The sequence below is a fragment of the Pygocentrus nattereri genome, chromosome 26 (genome assembly GCF_015220715.1).
Source record: "Pygocentrus nattereri isolate fPygNat1 chromosome 26, fPygNat1.pri, whole genome shotgun sequence".
In the NCBI taxonomy this organism is placed as follows: Eukaryota; Metazoa; Chordata; class Actinopteri; order Characiformes; family Serrasalmidae; genus Pygocentrus; species Pygocentrus nattereri.
The window spans coordinates 11,433,816-11,456,658 of NC_051236.1; the positions used below are offsets into that span (position 1 = coordinate 11,433,816).

The 22,843-nt window shown below is 38.8% G+C and overlaps 1 protein-coding gene across 3 annotated transcripts; it reads right to left on the reverse strand.

Moving 5' to 3' along the window:
- Positions 1–253: 253 nt before the first annotated feature.
- mars1 (methionyl-tRNA synthetase 1) lies at positions 254–22,662 on the reverse strand. 3 transcript variants are annotated; one of them, XM_037534985.1, is made up of 22 exons: positions 22,620–22,662; positions 18,057–18,147; positions 17,881–17,959; positions 17,255–17,386; positions 16,140–16,215; positions 15,190–15,374; positions 14,985–15,094; positions 14,114–14,230; positions 13,701–13,904; positions 13,035–13,236; positions 12,023–12,097; positions 9,720–9,890; positions 8,904–8,999; positions 8,699–8,816; positions 7,922–8,135; positions 6,128–6,259; positions 3,171–3,275; positions 2,713–2,908; positions 2,504–2,575; positions 2,029–2,055; positions 1,346–1,474; positions 254–727 (listed from the first exon to the last, which is right to left on the reverse strand). In XM_037534985.1, exons 4-22 carry the CDS (start codon positions 17,360–17,362, stop codon positions 578–580), a joined length of 2,487 nt encoding a protein of 828 aa, XP_037390882.1. In that variant the 5' UTR covers positions 17,363–17,386; positions 17,881–17,959; positions 18,057–18,147; positions 22,620–22,662; the 3' UTR covers positions 254–577. The 3 variants fall into 3 exon arrangements, with proteins under 3 accessions (XP_037390882.1, XP_017560691.1, XP_017560692.1); XM_017705202.2 differs by lacking the exon at positions 22,620–22,662 and adding an exon at positions 20,934–21,171; XM_017705203.2 differs by lacking the exons at positions 2,029–2,055; positions 22,620–22,662 and adding an exon at positions 20,934–21,171.
- Positions 22,663–22,843: the final 181 nt, after the last annotated feature.

The window sequence follows — 22,843 nt, forward strand, 5'->3', positions numbered from 1 at the left end:
CATTTCTCATACTGTAGTATTGTGTAACAATTTACAATATGCATGCATGCTGAATTGATGTATTTACATAGTCAAACAACAGTTAGGGTATCATTTTGTATTTTACTTATTGTATTGTACACATTTACTAATAAAATTTTCAACAAAACAAATGAGTTTGTGCCTATTTTATTACCAGGTAATTTTAGAGAGATATATATTTTTATATTACATAAAGCGCACACACACACAACATTTAAAGAATGAGTCTGGCTACAAATGCATATATTTTATTGAATTTTAAAAAGACTGAGACCCGTACAGCGTTTTAACAGAGTGATTAAATATTGGCTTTATGAAATATTGGAGTATATGGAGATAACCAGAAGGGACTGCTTTACTACACGTGGTGGTTTTTATTACAGCTGTAGCTGTACGGCGTACTAAAATAGCCTCCACAGCTCTCTGTAAAGGCTGGCTACGGCTTCATTCTCCGTCCTGAGCGCAATGATCCCACTTATTGCAAATATCCCTGTGTTGTGTACCACCTCCTAAACGCCCAAAGGATGAAATCCTCACTCCTGCTGCATTTCTCTCATCACTTCTTCTTGCCTTTCTGAAGGGAGGGTTCAGGGTTTTTCCCTTCAGCCAGAGCGAGCTCCTTCTTCAGCTCGAGGAGTTTGGTGACCTCTGCAGTAACCACTGACTTCTCTGCCTTCTGAGCCTTTAGAGCACGTACTTTATCACCCTGAAATATAAACAAATATAGAATATTAGCTATATAACAGCCAACAAAACCTACAAGGTAGTGTCCTAAGAAAACCTTGTACCACCAAAACAGTGCCTTTTTAGAAGGACAAAAAAAAAAAAAAAAAAAAACACAACTTTCACCATCAACATTTCTACCATCAGGAGATGTCTACACAACATACAAGACAATACAAACAGTGTAAAAATACAATCCAAAAAGAAAGCATGACAAAGTCAGATTTAGCCCTAGGAAGATAAATGAACCCCAGATTTAGTTATTAGAAGCCTCAGTATAAAGGCACCTTATTTGTAATTTAACAAATATTCTGTTACGCAAGTAAATGACAAGAAACTGGGTTTAGAAATTTCCCTTTACAGAGATAATATATCTACGGCTATCAAACTTAGAACCAAACATTCAAACTAATTTGGTCAACTATTTAGAGCGAATATCTTCAATGGCAATGGACAACAGAGAGCAATAATCCGACCAAACCTGTATTACTAGTATGATCGATTAGGCTGAGTACTGCTATTAATGTTTTTATTGTGTTGAAGGAAAAATGGTAATGATGATTGGATTGTTTTTAATTTGACATTTTGCGCATGTTCTGACCTGTTTTGCCACTGCAGCAGCCAGCTGTTTGGCTTTCTCTGGGTCGGCTGCGCTCACGCTGGCATTGACGGCGGGTGCTGCAGCGGCGGGAGGTTTGGGCTGTGCTGAGTTCACCGTGCTGCTGGGGACCTGACCAAGACAAAAACCTGCAGGTTACACATCAAGAGTCTTGCACTTCTTTTTTAAAGAGAAATGTAAACTGTTAAGAAAAATGAACGTGCACATCAACACTCCAGCCAACAACTCAAACAGGGATAAGGGACCGTGACAAACAAAATAAAATAATTGCAATGAAAAATAATTTCACAAAAGCAAACAATTAGTAATCCTCAGGAGAAAAACAATCCACAAACATGCAGACGTTTTAGTAAACATCAGTGCTTGTCGGGGCTGTGAAATTGCCATTCCTTTCTCTTATGCTAATGAAAAGGCCAATCTGCACAGATGGCAGTCTGTATTTTAGATGAACTTTTTTTTCTACTACATGCCCAGAGGCAAACTGTATTCCGAGTTGAGAAAAAAAATAATAAGGTAACACAGCGACTGACAGTATTGGGCTTTGATCCCAGCGCTGCAACGGACTGAATACAGACGTCGCCGCTAGATCAATTTCATGCTTGGCGCATAAGTGGAGGTGGCAGCGCGGAGACACAAAAGCACGCAACAGTTGCAGTCAGATCTACCTTTCCTGTAGGGGTCTCCTCGTCCGGCTGAAAAGAAATGTTCAAGTAAAGAGAAATAAGAGAAGGACTACATTAAAGCTCCGAGTAAGGATTTGCTAGAAAAGCTGCATGGCTGCCCCAGGACTAGCTCTGAAACATACTAACAGAGTAAATGTAAACATGTGCACTGTAAACTTGTTGTTTGAAAGCTCTTTGTTGTTGCTGTGGTGAAAAAACTGAAGAGTCCTGACTGGAGCTTGAAATATCACCCTGTCTCTTATACTGAAGAAAAAAAAAAAGAATGTTGCAACAGGTGTGTCTGGAGCTTGTTGTTCCACCCCGCAATGATGTAACATCCAGACACCACGTCCTGCTTGAGGACCCGTCACTGTATCATGACTCTTCATCAAAATGAACAACTAATCACCCGCTTTCGTCAAATGACACTGAAGGAAATCTGCACTTTTCCGTGATTTTAAAACCATGTGGGACACACCTGCTGTCCTCCGAATCTCTTCCTCAGAGCCTCGATCTGCTCAGACTCCAGCTTCTGGAACAACGGACTGACCTGGAGTGGGAAAAGACCAAGTTGATATTTTACAGATCTATAAATGTGGGGTTAAATCAGTATTAAATTAGCTGTGTATTCAATCCCGCTACATTATAACACAGTAGTTTATTACAAGTTTATTACACAAGCATTACCGTGCCGATTCGGTGGCCGGCAGAGAGGCTGCAGAGGAAGCCTCTGTCAGCATACAGCATAGCCCTGGCACAGTGGGCTGGTGCCTGCAGCTGGTCACGGATTGTCTGGCTGACTGTGGGCATGTATGGCTCCAGCATGGCTGAGAGGAGACACGCTACGTTCACCGACACACCAGTCACCGTGCCTGCACGTTTCCTACAAGCACACACAGACGCAGGTCAAACGTTATGAATTCCACATCTGCCTCACTTTCAAAAGTAAAGAATTAAATTAGAGAATATTCCATCAAATGTATCTATTAATTTCTTCATTTATGTATTTATTTATTCATTATTAATTATTGGAAAATTCCAATTTAAAAAAATTGATCAGCTCTGTGACCCGTTCCTTGACTAAAGTGACCCAGGCTCCAGTCACACCGACTGGTCCCACAACACGGCTGATCACGTTCACTTGCCTGTCGTCGTCTCCTCCTTTGATCTTCTTCCAGGGTTCGTTAACCTGGATATACTGGTTGCCATGGCGAGAGATGTTGAGGATGCACTTTAGGGCATCACGGATCCTGGCAACAACCAATAAGAAACGAGCAGACAGATATTTATGGTAAGCATTATGAAATACGCTTAACCAAAATCTATTTCCATATTTCTAAACTCTCCTTCAGCCAAAATATTATTACCATTTCCCATGCTTTTTTCTTTTTAATCTATTTGACCTTTGACCTTTTGGAAGACATCATATAATTATGTACAATATACCACAAAGTCTGTATTTTTTTTAAGAAATATTGCCCATTTAATGCTTTTAGAATGGCATTGTTCCAGGAAACACAGCAACAAGAATCTCTTGTAATACTGACAAATACATTAGTAACACTAAATGACCTACGCTGCACCCGAACCACAGCAACAGCAAATACATGCTTCATTTTGGCCCAGAAACACAAACACAATTTAAAAACAACATAACCAAGTAGTACAACATTGTCACATATTAAAGGATTGTCTTTTCTTTTAACAATGAAATGAGGCCAATAAAACACTTTGAATAAAAAACCTAACAATGCAGTGAGAGCAGCCAAATATTTGAGAGCAACAAAAAGGGGGGAAATCTGGTCTACATTATATATGCTTGTTTGCATTCATTGTAATTGTAGATAGTGTTTTAAATAATGTTGTATCTGTGTACACACACACACACACACACACACACACACACACACACACACACACACACACACAGAATTTAAAACAGCATATACACAATTACAATAAATACAAATAAGCATTAATAGCAAAAAGAAACATTTATTTCAGAAAGGTAGTTTATCATATCACATTACATATTTTATTGTAAAATTACTGACTGCTTGACTCTACTAAAACACAAGAATCTGTGTGTTTATAACTATTTAAATTAAGTTTTAGAAATCAGAGCATTTGAACTCTGATACCCATGCTCCTACAAATACTATGATGAATCAAGATGAATAATATAAATATAATAAATAAATATTACTGAATTGTGCTTGAAAATGCTCTGCTCAGATTTATCCTCAGTGCTCATATAACCCCTGATAATACATTTAGCTGTTAGGCATAATGAATTTTTAACAATTCAGTCTATCCTCATATGTTATGTTTGGAAGGCAAAATCTTCAAACAATATCTTATAGCTGTCTTATTTTATTTAAAGCCGTCATATTTCTAGAAATGACAAAATCACCTATCTATTTTTCAACCATTTAATACATGACATTACCTGTTACTTGCCATGTCAAATCCAGTATTATAGCAGAAAAATTACTAAGGCAAAAATGGCTATAAGGCAGTTCTTCATTTGTTGATTGCTGTACACATCAACAGTTATTGTAATTAATGTAACAAATGATGAATGAGCTCTGAACTGTAGACAGTATTATTTTAACACAAAGAAATCAGTTTAGTGTTAATGAACTAAGAAAACCGAATTAAACTGCCACAACACTGACAATTCTTAGTTTCAGAGATCTAAGCTCTTAACTATGCAAAGTCATAATAAAACATAATATTAATATATAAAACTGTAACTGAAAATAATTGACTATGTGAACTGCTTTAAAATGCATTGTCTTTATGTTATGTTAGTGATGTTAAGTGATTTTAAGTTATATGAACTGAAATCTTATAATGGACTTGAGCTGGGAATATACATACATTTATTTTATCCAGTCACAGCAAATTAAACAAAATGTTAATTTTTTGAATATCACAACAAGGCAATGTGGTGAACAATGTAACCAGCAGTGAGTCAGTACTGTGCACCATTTTCACCTAACTGAGCTTTCCTTGACTGTAATGCTTCAAAGAGACATTTTTAAACATGCTCATGATCAGGGATGCCAACCATTCATAATTTAGATATAAAAATATCTAAATTTCACCCATCAGTTATGGACTTGGCTGACCCTAAAAAAGTCCTGCTTCCAAACTAGTACTCTACCCTCAATTTCTGACTGTTGTGAGACTTTCACTCTAGTCATAAACATCTACACTCTGCAGACGAGACACTGCATGAAATAAGCCAACAGAGTAGTTCCACACCATTGAGTACGTAGGCTGCATGTTGTTTTGTTGAAAATAACAGAAAATAAGGGGTGCCAATAAACATATGGGCCAACAGCACAGATTTAAACTGAAATTCCATCAATTTTTAATAATTTCTGCCCAAGTCAATTGCTGAGACGTTAACAAAGTCATTGAGAGCGCTTTAATGCTTCACTGTAGAGACTGACTCAGATTTCTTTACAGGGGTGATAGGAACCAAGGGTCACAATGCCAGCACATGTAAAGCCATTTTATTTACTATCGAAAACAACCAGTGACCCTACATGTAAGGATTTATATGTAATTTTGATAATGATAAAATAGCTATGAATCTGGTAAAATAAGTATTCTTCGTGGACTATTTTGCATTACGTGTCCCTACATGTACCTCTCCACCAAGAATGCCTTTTAAAAATATGTTTTAAGTCAAAAACGATCATAAAATAATGTCTCAGGCCTCATGCAGCACATCCATAACCATTTCATGAAATTACTTTATGTGAGGGAACTTTGAGGCATTAAATTCTTCAGACGTCTGGTTCCTACCCCCCCCCCCACTGTGAACAAATCTGACTCCACAAATTTCTGTAAAACGAGGCATTTCACATCAAACCATTCTTAATGATTTTGTTAAGAACACAGCCCTTTAATTATGCAGAACATCTGAAAAATCACTGGACTTCCCCTTTAAGATTGGCAAACCTGGGTATGGTTAAAATATAATTTAAAACAATCTAAGAAAATGACGGTGTACGTGGTGATAAAAGGAAAAGGGGGGGAAAAAAAAAAAAAAACAACAGTGTTAACAGTGTGCAGAGTGTTTTCTAACCTGACTTTGTCCAGCAACTGGATGTACTGTTTCAGCTCCCAGCACACCTGAGCAATAAGACGCTTATCTTCATCCTGCAGCACCATCTCAGGCACATGACCCTCGAAGAACTTACTGACAAACATCCCTGCCCTGAGACGGAGAGAGCGAGAGAGAGAAAGAAAAAAGAGATAGAGAGCATTAGGGAAGTCAGTGTGCAGTGTACTCACTAAGGTGTACAAACGATTGCATGTGCATAAGTGTAGAGCTGCAATGATCACTGCAACACCATAATGACAGCATGGTGACTGCGGTAGCGGCCAAGTCACCAACATAACTGCACCTTTTTCCAAGAGCACAACTAAGTGAAGCAGATTTTTTGATCAGAGCAGCTTCTTTATTTTTTTAATGGGGCCTTAGCGTGATCTAATCTACAACATATTGCAGGCACTTTCAAGAGTGACAGTCTGATATTGCAGAGGAAAGCAAATGCAGAATTCCTCCCACAATTACCACGACTGTTGATCAAGGAGAGATCTGACTATGCTGTCCACCTCTTATGAACAAGCGAGTTATAACAACTTATGTTTAGCGGCTCCACAGAGAATCACATAAATCTCTTTTCTACAATCACAAAAAATCCTGCCTTAGTGAGTTATTAGTACCTTTACTGCTAACGTTAGATTTGGTTGTTGTTTAAAATAACCACTTGGCAGACCATGAGACTCGAATGACGCACACACAAGGGAGGGATGAGACAAGACACAGTGGTCGGAGAAGAAAGAGTCAGATTATTACACACGGTGTGCTCTAAAAAGAGAAAACTGGCAATAAATGTTGTTGAAATATTACTGTATTGTACTTTATTTGATTTGACATTCAGCTGTCTATATAAGATGTTGATAAATCTACTAGGTTACTTCAGTTTACAGTATATGGCAACGAATCATAATGCAAGTTAGACATTACGATGTTCTGGACCTTTGCTTGAGGAAATGTTCTTTAACTGGACCTTACTGAATTTTAATTAAATACCCCTGTTCTACAGGTAGTTGGTACTCTTCCAGAGGGGGCGCCCTAGAGCCATCAAGCTCCTGAAACCCTAACCAATCCATGATCTCTATTCTTGAGAAGCTTGCTGAAACAGATCTTGAATGATGGCGAATTATTATGAACATTAAAGAAGAGGACATTTGTACAGGCTCAGGGCAAAGGGGCAGGACCCTCTGGGGAAAATGTGTGCATGTGCTTGCCAGCCTTGCACATTCATGCACAAAACACACTTTAATGCCAGTCTTATGCTCTCTGCATTAAGCCTCACTGGACCACGACAGAAATAACAAGTGGTCACCAACATTTAAACAAAAGTGCAAAAAATACATCCATAGCACTTGACTGATGTAAAAACACCTGTCAAGTGCTATGGTTGTATTTTTTGCACAAAAGCATGTTACGTCTGAAATAAAAAAAGCTTACGTTGGTCTGACTGTGCTGTTGACATTTTCTGGTCAGTGACGCAGTGGGCTAACCAAAGTTATATTAAGTTAGCCAGATATTAGAGCTGTCAACCAATTAAAGTAATCATTCAAGATAAATCTCATTACTGTGTGCAGTTTATGCTGATAAATCACATTTGTCTTATTTGCTCAGAGTTTACTGTAAAAGAATTTTTCCATTTTAAAAGCAGTGCATTTTTGTTGTAGCTACATGAGTGGACAATATAAGCTATATCAGAATGCATGTATTTCTCATTAACATTTTCACTAGTAAAAGAGCAGTATATGTGAAGTGAGAGTGACTGTGTACTCTTTATACCTGTTGATAAAATTGCCCAGGTTGTTGAGCAGTTCAGAGTTGTTCTTGAGAGCCATATCAGCCCAGGAGAAGGCCGAGTCCTGACCCTCAGGTCTCAGATAGAGCAGATAGAAACGCCACACATCAGACGGAATGCCTGTGTCTTTAGCCATGTCACCGAACACGCCCACGCCACGGCTCTTTGAGAACTTTGTGTCCTCATAGTTTAAGTATTCTGCAAGTAAAAAAAAAAAAAAAAAAAAAAAGTAAACAGATAGATAATAAACAAAGTAAATAAGTAAAAGGACCAACATTCACAATCCATACAGTCATTTAAAGCAAATAAACAAGGGAAGAAGCTCCCCACTGATTCGAAACATGACTTTTATACTTTTTCTTGTGATGTTAAAAAGCAGATTTTAAGTAAATCAATCATATTTGCACCAATTTATTTAGAAATATTTGCTGAATTATCCTAGAAATAATCCTGAATTATATAAGTAAGTCACTATGCATTTCGTACATCTTGAGATATTTGAGAGTAATGTTTTTATACACTGTGACTGATGAAGAATAAGAATACTACTAATCAGTCTCTTTGTCCAGTATGATTTGAAAGTTATTTCCTATTTCTGAAAATTATAACAATGATTTCTATCTAATTTAATTGCTCCTACAGAATTTCTGTTAAGCATCTTGAGTTTTGACATTCATGTCAGCAAAGCTTCTTTGTGTGCTCGTGTACGTGTTGTGCTGCTGTTTACAGCATATCTTTAGATGCGAGTGGGTGTGAGTCACCTGTAGCAACAAGGTTGTTGACGAGCGTGTAGTTGTCCTGCGCTCCTAGCAGAGAACAGGGGAAAACTACACTGTGGAAGGGAACATTATCCTTTGCCATGAAGTTATACAGCTCCACCTGCAGGACACATGTGGGAAAACATTAAAACAAACCTGAAATGGTACAGAACGGTAGGAAATTGTGATGGAAGTTAGAAACAGGTACCTGCTGTGGGTTCTTCCACCATTTCTCCCATTCACTGGTGTAGTTGGCTGTTATAGAGAGGTAGCCAATGGGGGCGTCAAACCACACATAAAAGACCTGTATGGAAAGATGGACAAAAGGAGGTGTATAAGTTGTAAGAACACCAGCAACAAAATTGAATTCACATTAAAAGGCTTATTATTCACACATGTTTTTAAGAGACCCATATCTGTCAATTTTGTGGAAATACCTCTGAACTGAAAGACCTGCAAGCAACTTGGGCCTGAGCATTAAGGAAATGTAATCAGACATCAGTGGATATGGACATATTTACAGTTACACTTACAGCATTTAGCAGACGCTCTTATCCAGAGCGACTTACAAGAAGTGCTTTGTCTATCTAGAGAAAGTATTTTTGCTAGTTACCAATAGGCTAGAGAAAGACAGTCCTGAGCTCAGATACTGCTAGAAACAAAAAGCCACTGTTGATACCCAGAGAAAAGGAACAGAGTTGAACACAGAACTCTGTGCAATACAATACAATACACAGTGAAATACAATAAAATACCATATATAAGTGCAGCACAATATAATGCAATCAACACGTAATTCAATGCTCATTTGGCACACACACACACACACACACACACACACACACACACACACACACACATATATATATATATATATATATATATATATATATATATATATATATATATATATATATATATATATATATATATATATACACACACACACACACACACACACACACACACACACACACACACGTGTGTCTGTTAGAAAGTGTAAGGTGCTTTTCTTTCCTTCTACCTTGTCACTGAAGTCTGGGTGTGGGACAGGCGTTCCCCACTGCAGATCTCGAGTGATGCAGCGCGGTTTCAGACCGTCTCTTAGCCACGAGCGCGTGATGTGCTTAGCGTTCACCGTCCAGTCACCAGAGCCCATAGATTTCTCCAGCCACTGCTCCAGCTCACCTTCCAGCTAACACATAAAGATGCAGAAATACATACAATGTTATGCCAAATGGATAAATATATCACTGTTGTCAGAACAAAACCGTATCTCCAAAATGGCAACTTCACAAGAAAAGGAAAAAACATACTTTACTTTTAATGTAAGTCAGTGGAACCAGATGTATTTCCAAGTCATTTTAGGCCGCTTCTCTTGGTCCATTCATCATGAAATTTACAAACAATGTAAATGACAACTAGCATTTTCAAATTATATCAAAAAATGAAAAAATTACAAAAATGGAGATACGAGCTTTTGTTTTCCGACAGCAGTTAATATGCTAATATTATAATGCTGGGGCAGTCGTGGGCTGGAGGTTAGGGATCCAGCCTCGTGACCGGAAGGCTGCCGGTTCGATCCCCAGAGCAGACAGCACATGACTGAGGTGTCCTTGAGCAAGACACCTTACTCCCAACTGCTCCCCGGGCGTGGCGGAACAATACATTCACATGCATCATATACACACATGGACAAAATTGTTGGTACCCTTCCGTTAAAGAAAGAAAAACCCACAATGGTCACAAACAACTTGAAACTGACAGAATAATAATAAATAAAAATTTACTGAAAATCAACTAATGAAAACCAAATATTGCTTTTGAATTCAAAAGAATAATTTTAAAAAACAAACTCCTCATAAGCAAACTGCTCCAGTTGTCTTTTGAAGGGTGCCTTCTCCCAACTGCATGTTTCAGCTTCTTCCACAGATGCTCAATAGGATTTAGATCAAGGCTCATAGAAGGCCACTTCAGAAAAGTCCAATGCTTTTCTCCTAGCCATTCTTTTATGCTTTTAGCTGTGTGTTTTGGGTCATTATCCTGTTGGAGGACCCATGACCTGTGACTGAGACCAAGCTTTTTAACACGGGGTAGCACATTTAGCTCCAGAATGCCTTGACTGTCTTGAGATTTCATTGTACCCTACACAGATTCAAAATACCCTGTGCCAGATGCAACAAAGCAGCCCCAAAACATAACCGAGCCCCATGTTTCACAGTAGGTACACCAGACAGAGCTGATGTGACTTGCCAAAAAGCTCCAGTTTTGTCTCATCTGTCCAAAGGACATTCTCCCAGAAGCTTTTTGGCTTGTCAATATGCATTCTGGCAAATTCCAGTCGCGCTTTTTTTATGATTTGCAGTAGTTTCCTCTTCGGTTGTCTTCCATTAAGTCCACTTTGGCCTAAACAGCAACGGACAGTGCGATCTGACACTGATGTACTTTGACCTTGGAGTTCACTTCTAATCTCTTTTGAAGTTGTTCTGGGCTCTTTGTAACCATTCTTATCATCAGTCTCTTCAATTTTCCTCTTTCGGCCACATCCAGGGAGGCTGACTACAGTCCCGTAGACCTGAAACTTCTGAATAATATTTGCATATGTAATAACAGGAACATCGAGTTGCTTGGAGATGGTCTTGTAGCCTTTACCTTTAACATGCTTGTCTATCATTTTCTTTCTAATCTAACTTTCTCCTTAGTTTTCTGTGGTCCATGTTCAGCATATAGTACACACCATTATAGCAAACAGGCAGTGACTACTTTTCACTCTTTAAATAGACAGACTGTCCTTAGTTTAACGTGTCTTTTCTAGGGGTACAAAGATCTTTGTCCAGACTAGCTTCATTAGTTTGTTTTTTTAAATTATTCTGTTGAACCACAATTCAAAAGCAATGTCTCTTTCATTAGTTGATTTTCAGTCATTTTTTATTCATTTATTTATTTTTACATTTTTATTAATTATTACTTTTGTCAGTTTCTAGTTATTTCAGTGGGTTTTTCTTCCTTTAACGGAAGTGTACCAACAATTTTGTCCATGCTTTTCTCTCAGGGACCACTGTTAAATTTGCCTAAACTTATTTCCCTGAATACCTTCACTCAGTGCTTCTGCACTCTAGAGGACTTCTGCTTTGCACCACTTTCCAAACATTCAGTCTCCACTATCTTTCACACATGCCCCCTTGCCGCCTCTGCTATATATGTACTTCTGCTGTAAAAACCTATGTTGCTATGTTCACGACAAACAAGGAGAAGTGTTACCAAAAACCTATTTTATTAGTTATGTCACTGATTAATTGCTGCATTTAGTAAATCTATTGAAGTTACCTTAGGCAGGTCCAGGAACAGATGTTTAGAGGAGCGTATCTCAGGCGTCTGCTGGCACACCTTACACTGCGGCTCCTATGAGGACATCAGCAGCAAAACACAACATTCACACACTCACATCTGCAATTCTAATCAAAGCTTGAAATGAGGACATCCAGTTTCATCATCATGCAAAGCATATGTCAAATCATCAAACGTCAATGAAACTACTGAAATGAAACACACGCTCTCTCACATTCAATAAATGATTTAATCATTTACTCAGACACTTAAACTGAATCTGTCTGAAGATGACTCCTAGTAACATTCCTACTCATTAAGAGTCTCCTTGGCTACAATCACACTGTAAGCTTTACTGCTCAATTCTGATTTTTTTGCTCAGATTCAGGCTTTCTGCCCTGATGGTTCACAGCAATCTCAGTATGTGATACTTGTCATTTGTGGAAAAGAACCTGTAAGAGCTCATTTTAAAAATCACTGTCACATGCATGACCCACATCAGCCACAAATAAGAAAAAAAGGTTCAATGATAAATTGCGGTGAAAACTTGAGCTCCTTTCTTCTTGTTTGGTCTAAATCGACTAATTTCTCAAATTTCAATCAAATTAGTGATCACTGACTACAGTCGCCGTTGCTGCCCTTGATTTTTTCTCCCCAAATCAGCTACTGTTTACATGCTGCTGACATTGACCGATTTGAGGGGTTCAACATACACACACACACACACACACACACACACACACACACACACACACACACACACACATACATAATATATATATATATATATATATATATATATATATATATATATATATATATATATATATATATATATATATATATATATATAGTCTTATGGCCACGTACTTGATATGTGTTCAATATAAGACCAAACAAGTTACTCAATTAGGCCAAATATTGGATTTGTGCCACTTCCCTACAATATGAATGTAGCCTTAGTATTGACATTTTTGAGTATAAGAAAATAGGAGAAGGCCTCAATTCATACCTTGAGCTCCACGGCGTTAATGAGCCGGCCACATTTATCACATTGGTCCCCTCTGGCCTCAGGGTACTTACAGTGGGGACACACACCCTCCACAAAGCGGTCAGCCAGGAAACGCTGACAGTTTTCACAACGCAACTGCTCCACCACGTCCTCCAGGAGATAACCTCGCTCATGCAACCGCCAGAATATATCCTGTGCGATTCTAAGAGATGAAAGAGTTAATTTTTACCTTTTTTTTTACTTGGATATCACTTGTAGTCTGAAGTTTCTCCAGCGGGGTGCACTATTAGCATGCAAGTTGCCATAAATCTGCACCAGGAGAAGCTCATGAACGCATATGTTTGGGGTTATTTAGGGCAAGTGAATTACTTCTAAAAAGATTTTGGGTTACGTAGTATTATGCTTTTGAAATGTGGTTGAACTGGAACTGACGAATGGCAAGTTAGCAAGGGACTATGAACTTCAATAATTCAATAACCCAAATTGATAACAAGATTGATAGAGATAACAAACTTGTTCAAACTTTAAGTTTCAACTTATATGAAACTTATAACTTAAGTTCACAATCATTTTTAGGGGCATTTACTATTTGATAAAACACTCTTTATGCATCGTCTATTTATAAAACCCACCCATTCACACACACACACACACAAAGTTTCATACTCTGTCTGTTGTTCAGTAGTGGTGCGGCCGAAGTAGTCAAAATCAATCTGGAACCACTTGTAAATGGAGGAGTGGACAGCGTGGTATTTGTCACAGATCTCTTGTGGTGTCAGTCCCTCCTCACGAGCCTTATTTTCTGTTGCAGTGCCATACTCATCTGTCCCACACACATATAGCAAGTTCCAGCCTCGCAATCGTCCATATCTGAAAAGAAATGACAGAATTCTTAGAATTTCTTAAAAAGAGGGACAAATGGACAACGATATCAGTGGTTATTGGTTAAAAAAGCAGTCTATAATGCTCTATAATCTTCACACAATACATGCAGTTATTATGGCAGACTGCAATATACTGCAAGAAGCATTTAGGACAATATATCTACTGTACTACGACCAGTAGACCAGTTGTGTTACCTGGCAAAAACATCAGCGCTCAGCACACAGCCGATGATGTTGCCCAGGTGAGGAACGTTGTTGACATAGGGCAGTGCACTGGTCACCAACACATTACGCTTTCCTTCCTGTGGTAGACTAAAAAGATCCCAAACATAAACCACATTACAAACAGTTACAATTAATTTTGACTCATTTTTACAGATGAAAAAGTATCTGCCTTCATCTCTCAGGCAGTTCTGATAATCCTGTGTTGAAGGGGGACTCAGCCAGTGACAATTCGCATTAATCTTCTTTAGTGCGCTCTGTGATACACATGAACAACACTGGTCATGAAAATGAGGTCATCAATATCAGCAATATTGTCAACATTAGCACATGAAGATGCAGGCTGTGGTAACGAGAGCAGCATGCGAGCGAGAGGGCCATGGTTGCTCTCATTGGACTTTAGTGATAAAAACTGGAAACTGTGTTCAACCTGGTTTCATGTTCACCCTGCGTTTATGTGATTTTATGTTGACGTCCACACTAAATTATTTTAAGTAATAAATTAATTCTGATGAAGTTCATTTTATCCACTGTTACACAGCTTTATAAATGAAAAAAAATCTGTATTTAGCAAAATTTGGGCACATATGATGAATGCGATTAATTGCTATTAAAAAACACTTACCAATATGACTAGTTCTCATTAGTCTGTATCCCTTGAAAGCCTTACCAAATACATAAAAAATAAACAATCAATTTGTCAAGTGACAATCTTAGAGAGTCCTAGTTATATGAATCTTTCCTAGAGTCTTATATTGGTGGTGAACTCATTTATGCAGACAGGGTGTGTTTTTGAGTAGGAGTAAGACTTTAATCTTCATAGGGTGTAGCCTTAGAATCTTACATGGGGTGTTTCTTCTGTGTGCTGTCTGAACAGTCTGGGAGTCCTTTACTCCAGGCCTGCGCAGCTACTTCAACCTCTTCCTCTGTCATCATGAGCTCAGAGTCCTCCATCTAAAGAACAAATACATTACAAACAGTCCGTATCAGGGGGTTCAACATATGTACTTCCAGCTTTCTCTCTTCCATTTACTAAGAGGATTGTGTACCTCAGTGGCATTAGCACTGGATGGGCTGTCCCTTCGTTGTATGTGTGGAGCTGGCTGCTTCTGAAGGAAATTCTTCAGTGCATCAAGCCCTTTACCCTGCAGGACCCTCTGAACAGCTGCCTCACAGGCTGGGACCTGACTGACACGCTTGAACCAGCCCCTCACAGAGGGCAACTCGCCTACCACTAGAAAAAGAGAAAGAGAAAAACGGAGAGAAAAAACAAACAAACAGATAAATACATTTTAATTATACAGGGAGATTCACACGAAAGGGGCCCTGAATATTCTGTAATAACGCTTGGTAGGATGAAGCAATCTGAATGAAACATGTGCAATGAGCTCCTTAGTATATGGAGTTTCGTGGCCAGGATGCCCCTGCGTCAGAGCGATGAGGTAGGCACCGGACAGCCGTCACAACATTTACCCTTCGTTTGTGACTTCTGCGTGCATAACCCCATACCCCTTCATTCGTCTGGCAGAAAACAGATCTCTTCCAGCATCATATGTAATGCAATCGATTACACATACATCAAGCTTTGTAACATATTCTTTAGGTTCAGACAGTTTCATCCTAACAGGAGTTACAACACAATATTCGAGTCAATCTCCCTGTACTGCTTTCCATATTTGAAAAGATGCTAAAAAGTGCTTCACAGAAACAAAACAAATTATTACAAGGACAGGAAGTAAAATGTCTAAACATATGAAGCTTACAAACTTATAAAACAGATTCAAAGGTAAAGAACGTTCAAAAAATAAATAAATAAATAAATAAATAATTTTTTTTTGATGAGTTAAAAGAAAGCATAAACAAAATAAGAGACCATGGAGAACGATAAAGATCAAATTAAATAGATAAATCTCATTTTAAAAAAATCATTACACACACAGAACTGCTGAATTAATAAAGGAAGTGAAAACATGTTAAGGGTTATTGCTCATTTTCTCACCAGCTTCAAAAGTGGAATTAGACAGAATGGGGTAGAGCGCTGCCCACAGCACAATATCAGCCACTGCCACAGTCTCCTGAAATAGACAGAGCAACACAACTTAACACCAACTGCCACCAATCAGAAGATCACTGGATCAGAGAAGTGGCTGCAATGAGGCTTCTGTAGTCATTCCAGTGACACAGGATCTTTATAGTAAACAGTTCTGCACAGGTTCGTGACACAGAGTGCATTAGACTGGTCAGACATATAACACTGCGGTGGTAATGTACATGTCTGTGTGGTTTTGTAAGTGAGATACCACAAGTTTCCAAATGCAGACCAGGGGTCTCTCTTACGAAGCATGTTTAGCTTATCGAGGATTCCTGTTTAGATACTAAAGCAGAATCCTTGTGTAAATCCACATGGAAGTGTCAAGTTTACAACAAGGCAGTAATGTGCATTAAAATGTCCAGAAATATGTGCAGAGGATTATCACTTATCACAAAACATGTCATTTTATCATAGGCACAGACTTTTGCATATGACTGTACATGCAGCACACTGTAAAAAGTAAAAATACTTCCTTTTTTTCAGATTACATATTAAAACTCTAAAAAAACTCAGAAGACATGTGCAGGTTCACTGATGGTTTTGGATAGTAAATAAAATGGCTAAACTTGCTTTGTAGATACCAACAACCCCTGGTTCCTATCAACACCATTGAAAAGTCAGTAAATTTCTCCAGAATGGTCAGTTTCACATCAAACTACACTGAGGTGTAAACAAGTTTATTCAAAGACTGAATTATACAGGAACTTTTATACAGGAAAAATTGCTGCCACTTCTCTTCAAACAGTCCTGGAAGAGGTTGGGTGTGCAGGAGCTATGGAGCTATAGCAATGTATATCAGTAAAAAAGTAAACCTAGTTTTAGACTGATCAGATCAGCCCTAAAAGATCAAGAGTGAGAAGGGCTAATTTTGGCCACCTAGAGATGTACGTTTTGTGTGAAACTGCTTCTATTAAAATTTAGGGAGTATTAATACTGACTTCTCGACCAAGACCAATATCAAAATGCAGACAAAAGTACAAGATGAAACCTTCAGCTCTGCTATGTTAGTGTTTTATGCTTACTTCTGTGAGGAATGGTGTGGTCCTTTTGCTCAGGTACTGCTCCAGCCAGCCCAGAGGTCCCTTCAGCACAGTGCCAGCTTCACCGGATTTCCCCTGCAGCATCAGCATGTGGAGCGCCTGGAGCACCGCAGGCTAATAAACATACACAAACAAAAAACAGTTACTACTGTTACATAACAAATGGCAAAACAGAGTTAAAACACTTTCAGAGCTGATTGTTTTTGACAGTTAAAGTTGTTGTAGATAGTTTTTCATAGCTGGCAATAATTAGATCATACCAAAAAAATGTCATCATGTTCATCCAAGCAAGAGTTACGTTTGCAGTCATCTTTTAAGGGAGGCATGTTTTACTTTAAAACAGCAGCAAACATATACTTATATGGAAAAATTCATTAACAAATTCAAACTTAATCTGTCTAATGCCCTAAATTTGCACCAAGTAGAATTGCTTCTTCTATTACGTGGAGTAAAATTCTTAATCTACATATCCATCACTCTAATAACATTTATTTTAAAACCGCTGTTACATTGTGCAATCTTCACTCATATTGTTATGACTATTATTATTACTATGGAATTTACTATACTTTGAACAACATCTTGGAAAAACTGGAAAAGATCCTGACCTGTAATTCTGTTGCTTCCCATTCCAGTAACTGATTGCCATCATCGCTGGCCTCTTTCCCAACAACCTCGAACAGGTATCTGTGTAGACACGCACATTTAAGACCAGCAATTCACAGAGTCTTCGTTCAACAAAGTAAGATGTCTACAGTGCCAAGGGTAGAATTATATTACTTACTGGCAGATGGCATTAGGACTGAAGAGGTGTTGCCCACTAGGCAGCAGCAGAACAGGTAAGACAGGCCGATTTAGGAAGGGCACCACTCTTTCTGGGGGAAAAAAAACAAAAACACAAATACACATGCACATGAGACTCACGGGCAAACAGACAGACAATGAAATCTGCTTAGCTGTCACAATAACCTGTGAGCAAGTTTGTTTACACTAGTAGTTACAGGAAAAAAATATTTGAATATGTCCATATGAAACCATAACTAGCTTGTTAATCCAGATTTAAAGGACTGTATCATTTATGTTTTAAGAGTTTGATGCATGTAAACAGTGCTACGGCTTCAAAACACTCACTTCTCCATTCCAAACGAAGCACATACTGGAAACAAAGCTGGCAAACAGCCCTTTTTGGATTCACTGTTTTTGTGATGTCACACAGTTACATATTTCCAGCTATTCTGCCTTCAGCAGTTTAGCTGCCCATTCAAGTAAAAGAACAGCCTGGACTGCTTTTTGAATGAGGTTCAATGCAGCACATTGGAACAAGTCATTAACATATATCAATCTTAAAGGCACAGCAAAAAAAAAAAAAAAAAACCTGTTTACTTTTAATGGATAGAGATCAGCTGAAAAATGATCATGATAAATGGATTACAACTGCTTAATATGAGTATAACTGCACATAACAGCAAACACACATCAATTGTGGGCAGGGAATTACAATCCCAATTCCAGTGAAGTTGGGATGTTGTGTAAAACATAAATAAAAACAGAATACAATGATGAGCAAATCCTTTTCAACCTATATTCAATTGAATACACTACAAAGACAAGATACTTAATGTTCAAACAGATAAACTTTATTGTTTTTTGCAAATATTCATTCATTTTGAATTTGATGCCTGCAACATGTTTCAAAGAAGTTGGGACAGGGGCATGTTTACCACTGTGTTACATCACCTTTCCTTTTAACAACACTCAATAAGCGTTTGGGAACCTAATTGTTTAGGACACTAATTGTTGAAGCTCTGTAGGTGGAATTCTTTCCCATTCTTGCTTGATGTACAACTTCAGTTGTTCAACAGTCCGGGGTCTCCGTTGCCGTAATTTGCGCTTCATAATGTGCCACACAGTGGGAGACAGGTCTGGACTGCAGGCAGGCCAGTCTAGTACCCACACTCTTTTACTAGGATGCCATGCTGTTGTAACACGTGCAGAATGCAGAATGTGGCTTGGCATTGTCTTGCTGAAATATGCAGGGACGTCCCTGAAAAAGACGTTGCTTGGATGGCAGCATATGTTGCTCCAAAACCTGTATGTACTTTTCAGCATTAATGGGGCCTTCACAGATGTGCAAATTACCCATGCCATGGGCACTAACACACCCCCACACCCAAAACCATGATATATGGCTTTGCTTTGTATGGCAGAGTCTTAACTTGCACTTGTAGACGGAGCGACGAACTGTGTTCACTGACAGTGGCTTTCTGAAGTGTTCCTGAGCCCATGTGGTAATATCCATTACAGAATGATGTCGGTTTTTAATGCAGTGCCGCCTGAGGGATCGAAGGTCACAGGCATTCAATGTTGGTTTTCTACTTTGCAGCTTACTTACAGAGATTTCTCCAGATTCTCTGAATCGTCTAATGATATTATGGACTGTAGATGATGAAATCCCTAAATTCCTTGCAATTGCACATTATCTTATCTTATTCTCTTATTATTGAGAAACGTTGTTCTTAAACTGTTGGACTATTTGCTCACGCAGTTGTTCACAAAGTGGCGAACCTCACCCCATCCTTGCTTGTGAACGACTGAGCCTTTCAGGGATGCTCCCTTTTAACCCAATTAACCTGTTCACCTGTGGAATGTTCCAAACATTCCTCAGCTTTCCCAGTCTTTTGTTGCCCCTGTCCCAACTTCTTTGGAATGTGTTGCAGGCATCAAATTCAAAATGAATGAATATTTGCAAAAAACATTAAAGGTTATCCGTTTGAACATTAAATGTCTTCACTTCACTGGAATTGGGGTTGTGTGAGCCCTTTAACATCAGCTAACTACTTTCATTTCAGAAAGGCAGCATGAGAATACTGTAGTTTAGTGTTGGGCAATATGGCAATATTTATCATTATCATGCTAAAATGCGTCACAATACAGTGTAATATGCTTTGTTCAAAGTATCATGAATATCTGCTTGTTTCATTGTAAAGACAGCAAAATTAACTTTGTCCCGTTTAACTGGATTTAGCGCAACACAGTACATTATTCATTTAAATAAAAATGCTGTGTTCCTAGTTTTTCATATTATACACTTTTTACATTTTTAAGTGTAATATTACCTGTTTATTTTTATATGTTCCAACTAATCAGATGCCTGAAAAAATAAATACCGTGACATATCAGATATCATGAAAATTTCCTCAAGTATCGCGATGTTAGATTTTTACCATATCGCCCACCTCAAGGTCAGTAAACTGAACTGGGATTAAAGGGTAGGAGAACCTCTGAAACAGTTACTGAAACATTACAGCACTAACTTATAACCTGAAAGCAAGAGCTAAACTCGGTCTTTCTCACACTTACATAAACAGAGGCGCGCGAAAGAGGCTAAATGCTGCGATGCTGCAGTCAGCTTCCTATTCTCCAGTTTATCATCACAAATTTCCAGGTCCACCTTATATGGTGCAGCAGTTACAGTCTTGTGCCGCAGGCCTCAGAATGTAACTACTGCACCATTTAAGGTGGAATGGGAAAATTCTGATAATAAGCTGGCGAATAGGAAGCTGACTGCAGCATATTAAGGTGGAAAATTCGAACAAAAAGCCGGGGAACAGAAACTTTAGCTTCGTCTGAGTGCTCAGCTCAACTCAGCTCGCTTACTTACCCTCGTGGCTGACCAGCTGTACGTCACATTTCACTCCAGTTACCTCCAGCCCCGCTAACACCTTCACACAGTGCGGGTTCCCTTCGCTGACAAACAGTTTCATTTGGCCCCCTTGCCTCGCTCCGTTCGCCTACAGGAATGGCGTTATCGATTTGACAGCTCTGAATATTTCTACAAAACACACAGCGTTCAACTCAGCCGGCTTTCCAACCTCCTGAACGCTGATGCAACTTGGAACCAGTTCGAGACACAGCATGTTGTAGTTTTTGGATATGGAAAATACTACGTAAGCCTACAGCGACGAGGCGTTTTTGCGACTACAGTTCCCAGAAACCACATAAGTGTCGTGAAGACACGCCTGTGCGTGAGCTAGCCTCATTGGTCGCAGGATTTGTTGACGTATTACTCGTTCAAGCGCGATTTCAAAACAGCCCGGATAGAAATAACGTACGTCGTTAAATGCGTATGGTAGTGGCTGTCAATATAAAACAAGCCCTCAGTTCAGATAACTCCATTTACCTGTTTGTTGTTACCGGGGCAAAAAAGTTTTGACTGAGAAATCTCACGCTCATCCATGTTAGACGCTGCAGAGGATCTGTGGCTGCGCTCCAATCTGCATACTTGAGCACTCTCTAGAAGGCTTGGCCTCGAAGACCTTAAAGAGATGTCTGTGTGTTCATCAGACAGCTATTCCCCCGGAGTAGTTATTTACAGTCGCACCAGCCTTGAAAGAGTGAGAGATCTAAAAACTACCATAGCCAGGCAAACATTTCAAATACATATTTGATATCAGTAGTGAAACCCGACAACTGCTTAAATAGTTTGTGGTGTTTCACTTGGATTAAATAACGCACAGAACTATTGTAGCATGGGCGCAGAAGAGGACGTGGGAAACACATGCAAGTGAATACTCTTTTATTTAAACAGCGAGAGAATATCCTCAAGCGCTACCCCAACACAGGATGGGGTAACCTAAATAAATGGGGATGAATGGAGCGGTTAAATGAAAAAAAAAAACGAAACAGGTTTCTAGCCATTTATACAGGAACTTCCTTTGATTTTGGAAAATAGAAGGATGTGTTGCATAAAAATTAATTAATTAAAAAAAACAGAATTGAATCAGAGACGTTGTAAAGGAGGAGACAGGCCATTGGTTGGTAAATGAATAGGAACGTTCGAGATGCTCAGCTGGGTGTCTGTTCATGAGGAAGGTCCCGCCCTTCATTAAAGTGGGCCAAGCTGCTACTCCGGCTATGGAGGTATACACAGGTGCAGCAGCTAGAACCAGCTATAAAAACATGTTATTTGAGCCAAATGGTATAAACTAGTTATGCTGGTTTTGTCAGATTTTATCAGTGTTTTCAAATATGTTTTTGAACGTTGATGTGGACTTTAGTTTCAGTTTTAAAAGTCCCTCCTCATTTAAAAAGAAACGAATGTGGTCTTTATGAGAGGAAAGACCTGTCTGAGGCAGAGCCAGTTTAAGGGGAAGCTGGCCGCTTCCTATTACTTTTCTTATGTCAAAAACAGACTGCCAAACACCAGAGGGCGCCTGTGAGCATGTCCTCAGTGAATGGTGCTAAAGAGCTAAAAAACTAACATTTGAAATTCTCTATTCTCAAATTTCTAACCATTTTTTTAGAACGGAAAATGATGAAGTTCACTAAAAAATCAAAGTAAACTTACCTGTTCTTTTTTTCTACAGCAAAAGGGTTTTTGGTAGTAGAGCGCTGGCATCATTTTTACTGTGAGCTGATTGGCTTGTATTAATGCTACTGGGTGCTGATTGATTTGGATTTTTGCCACTCAATGTTGATTAGTTAGTATTACTGTAATTCAGTGCTGATTGGTTAATATCGCTACTACTGAGTGCTGATTGGTTGGCATCGCTGCTACCGAGTGCTGATTGG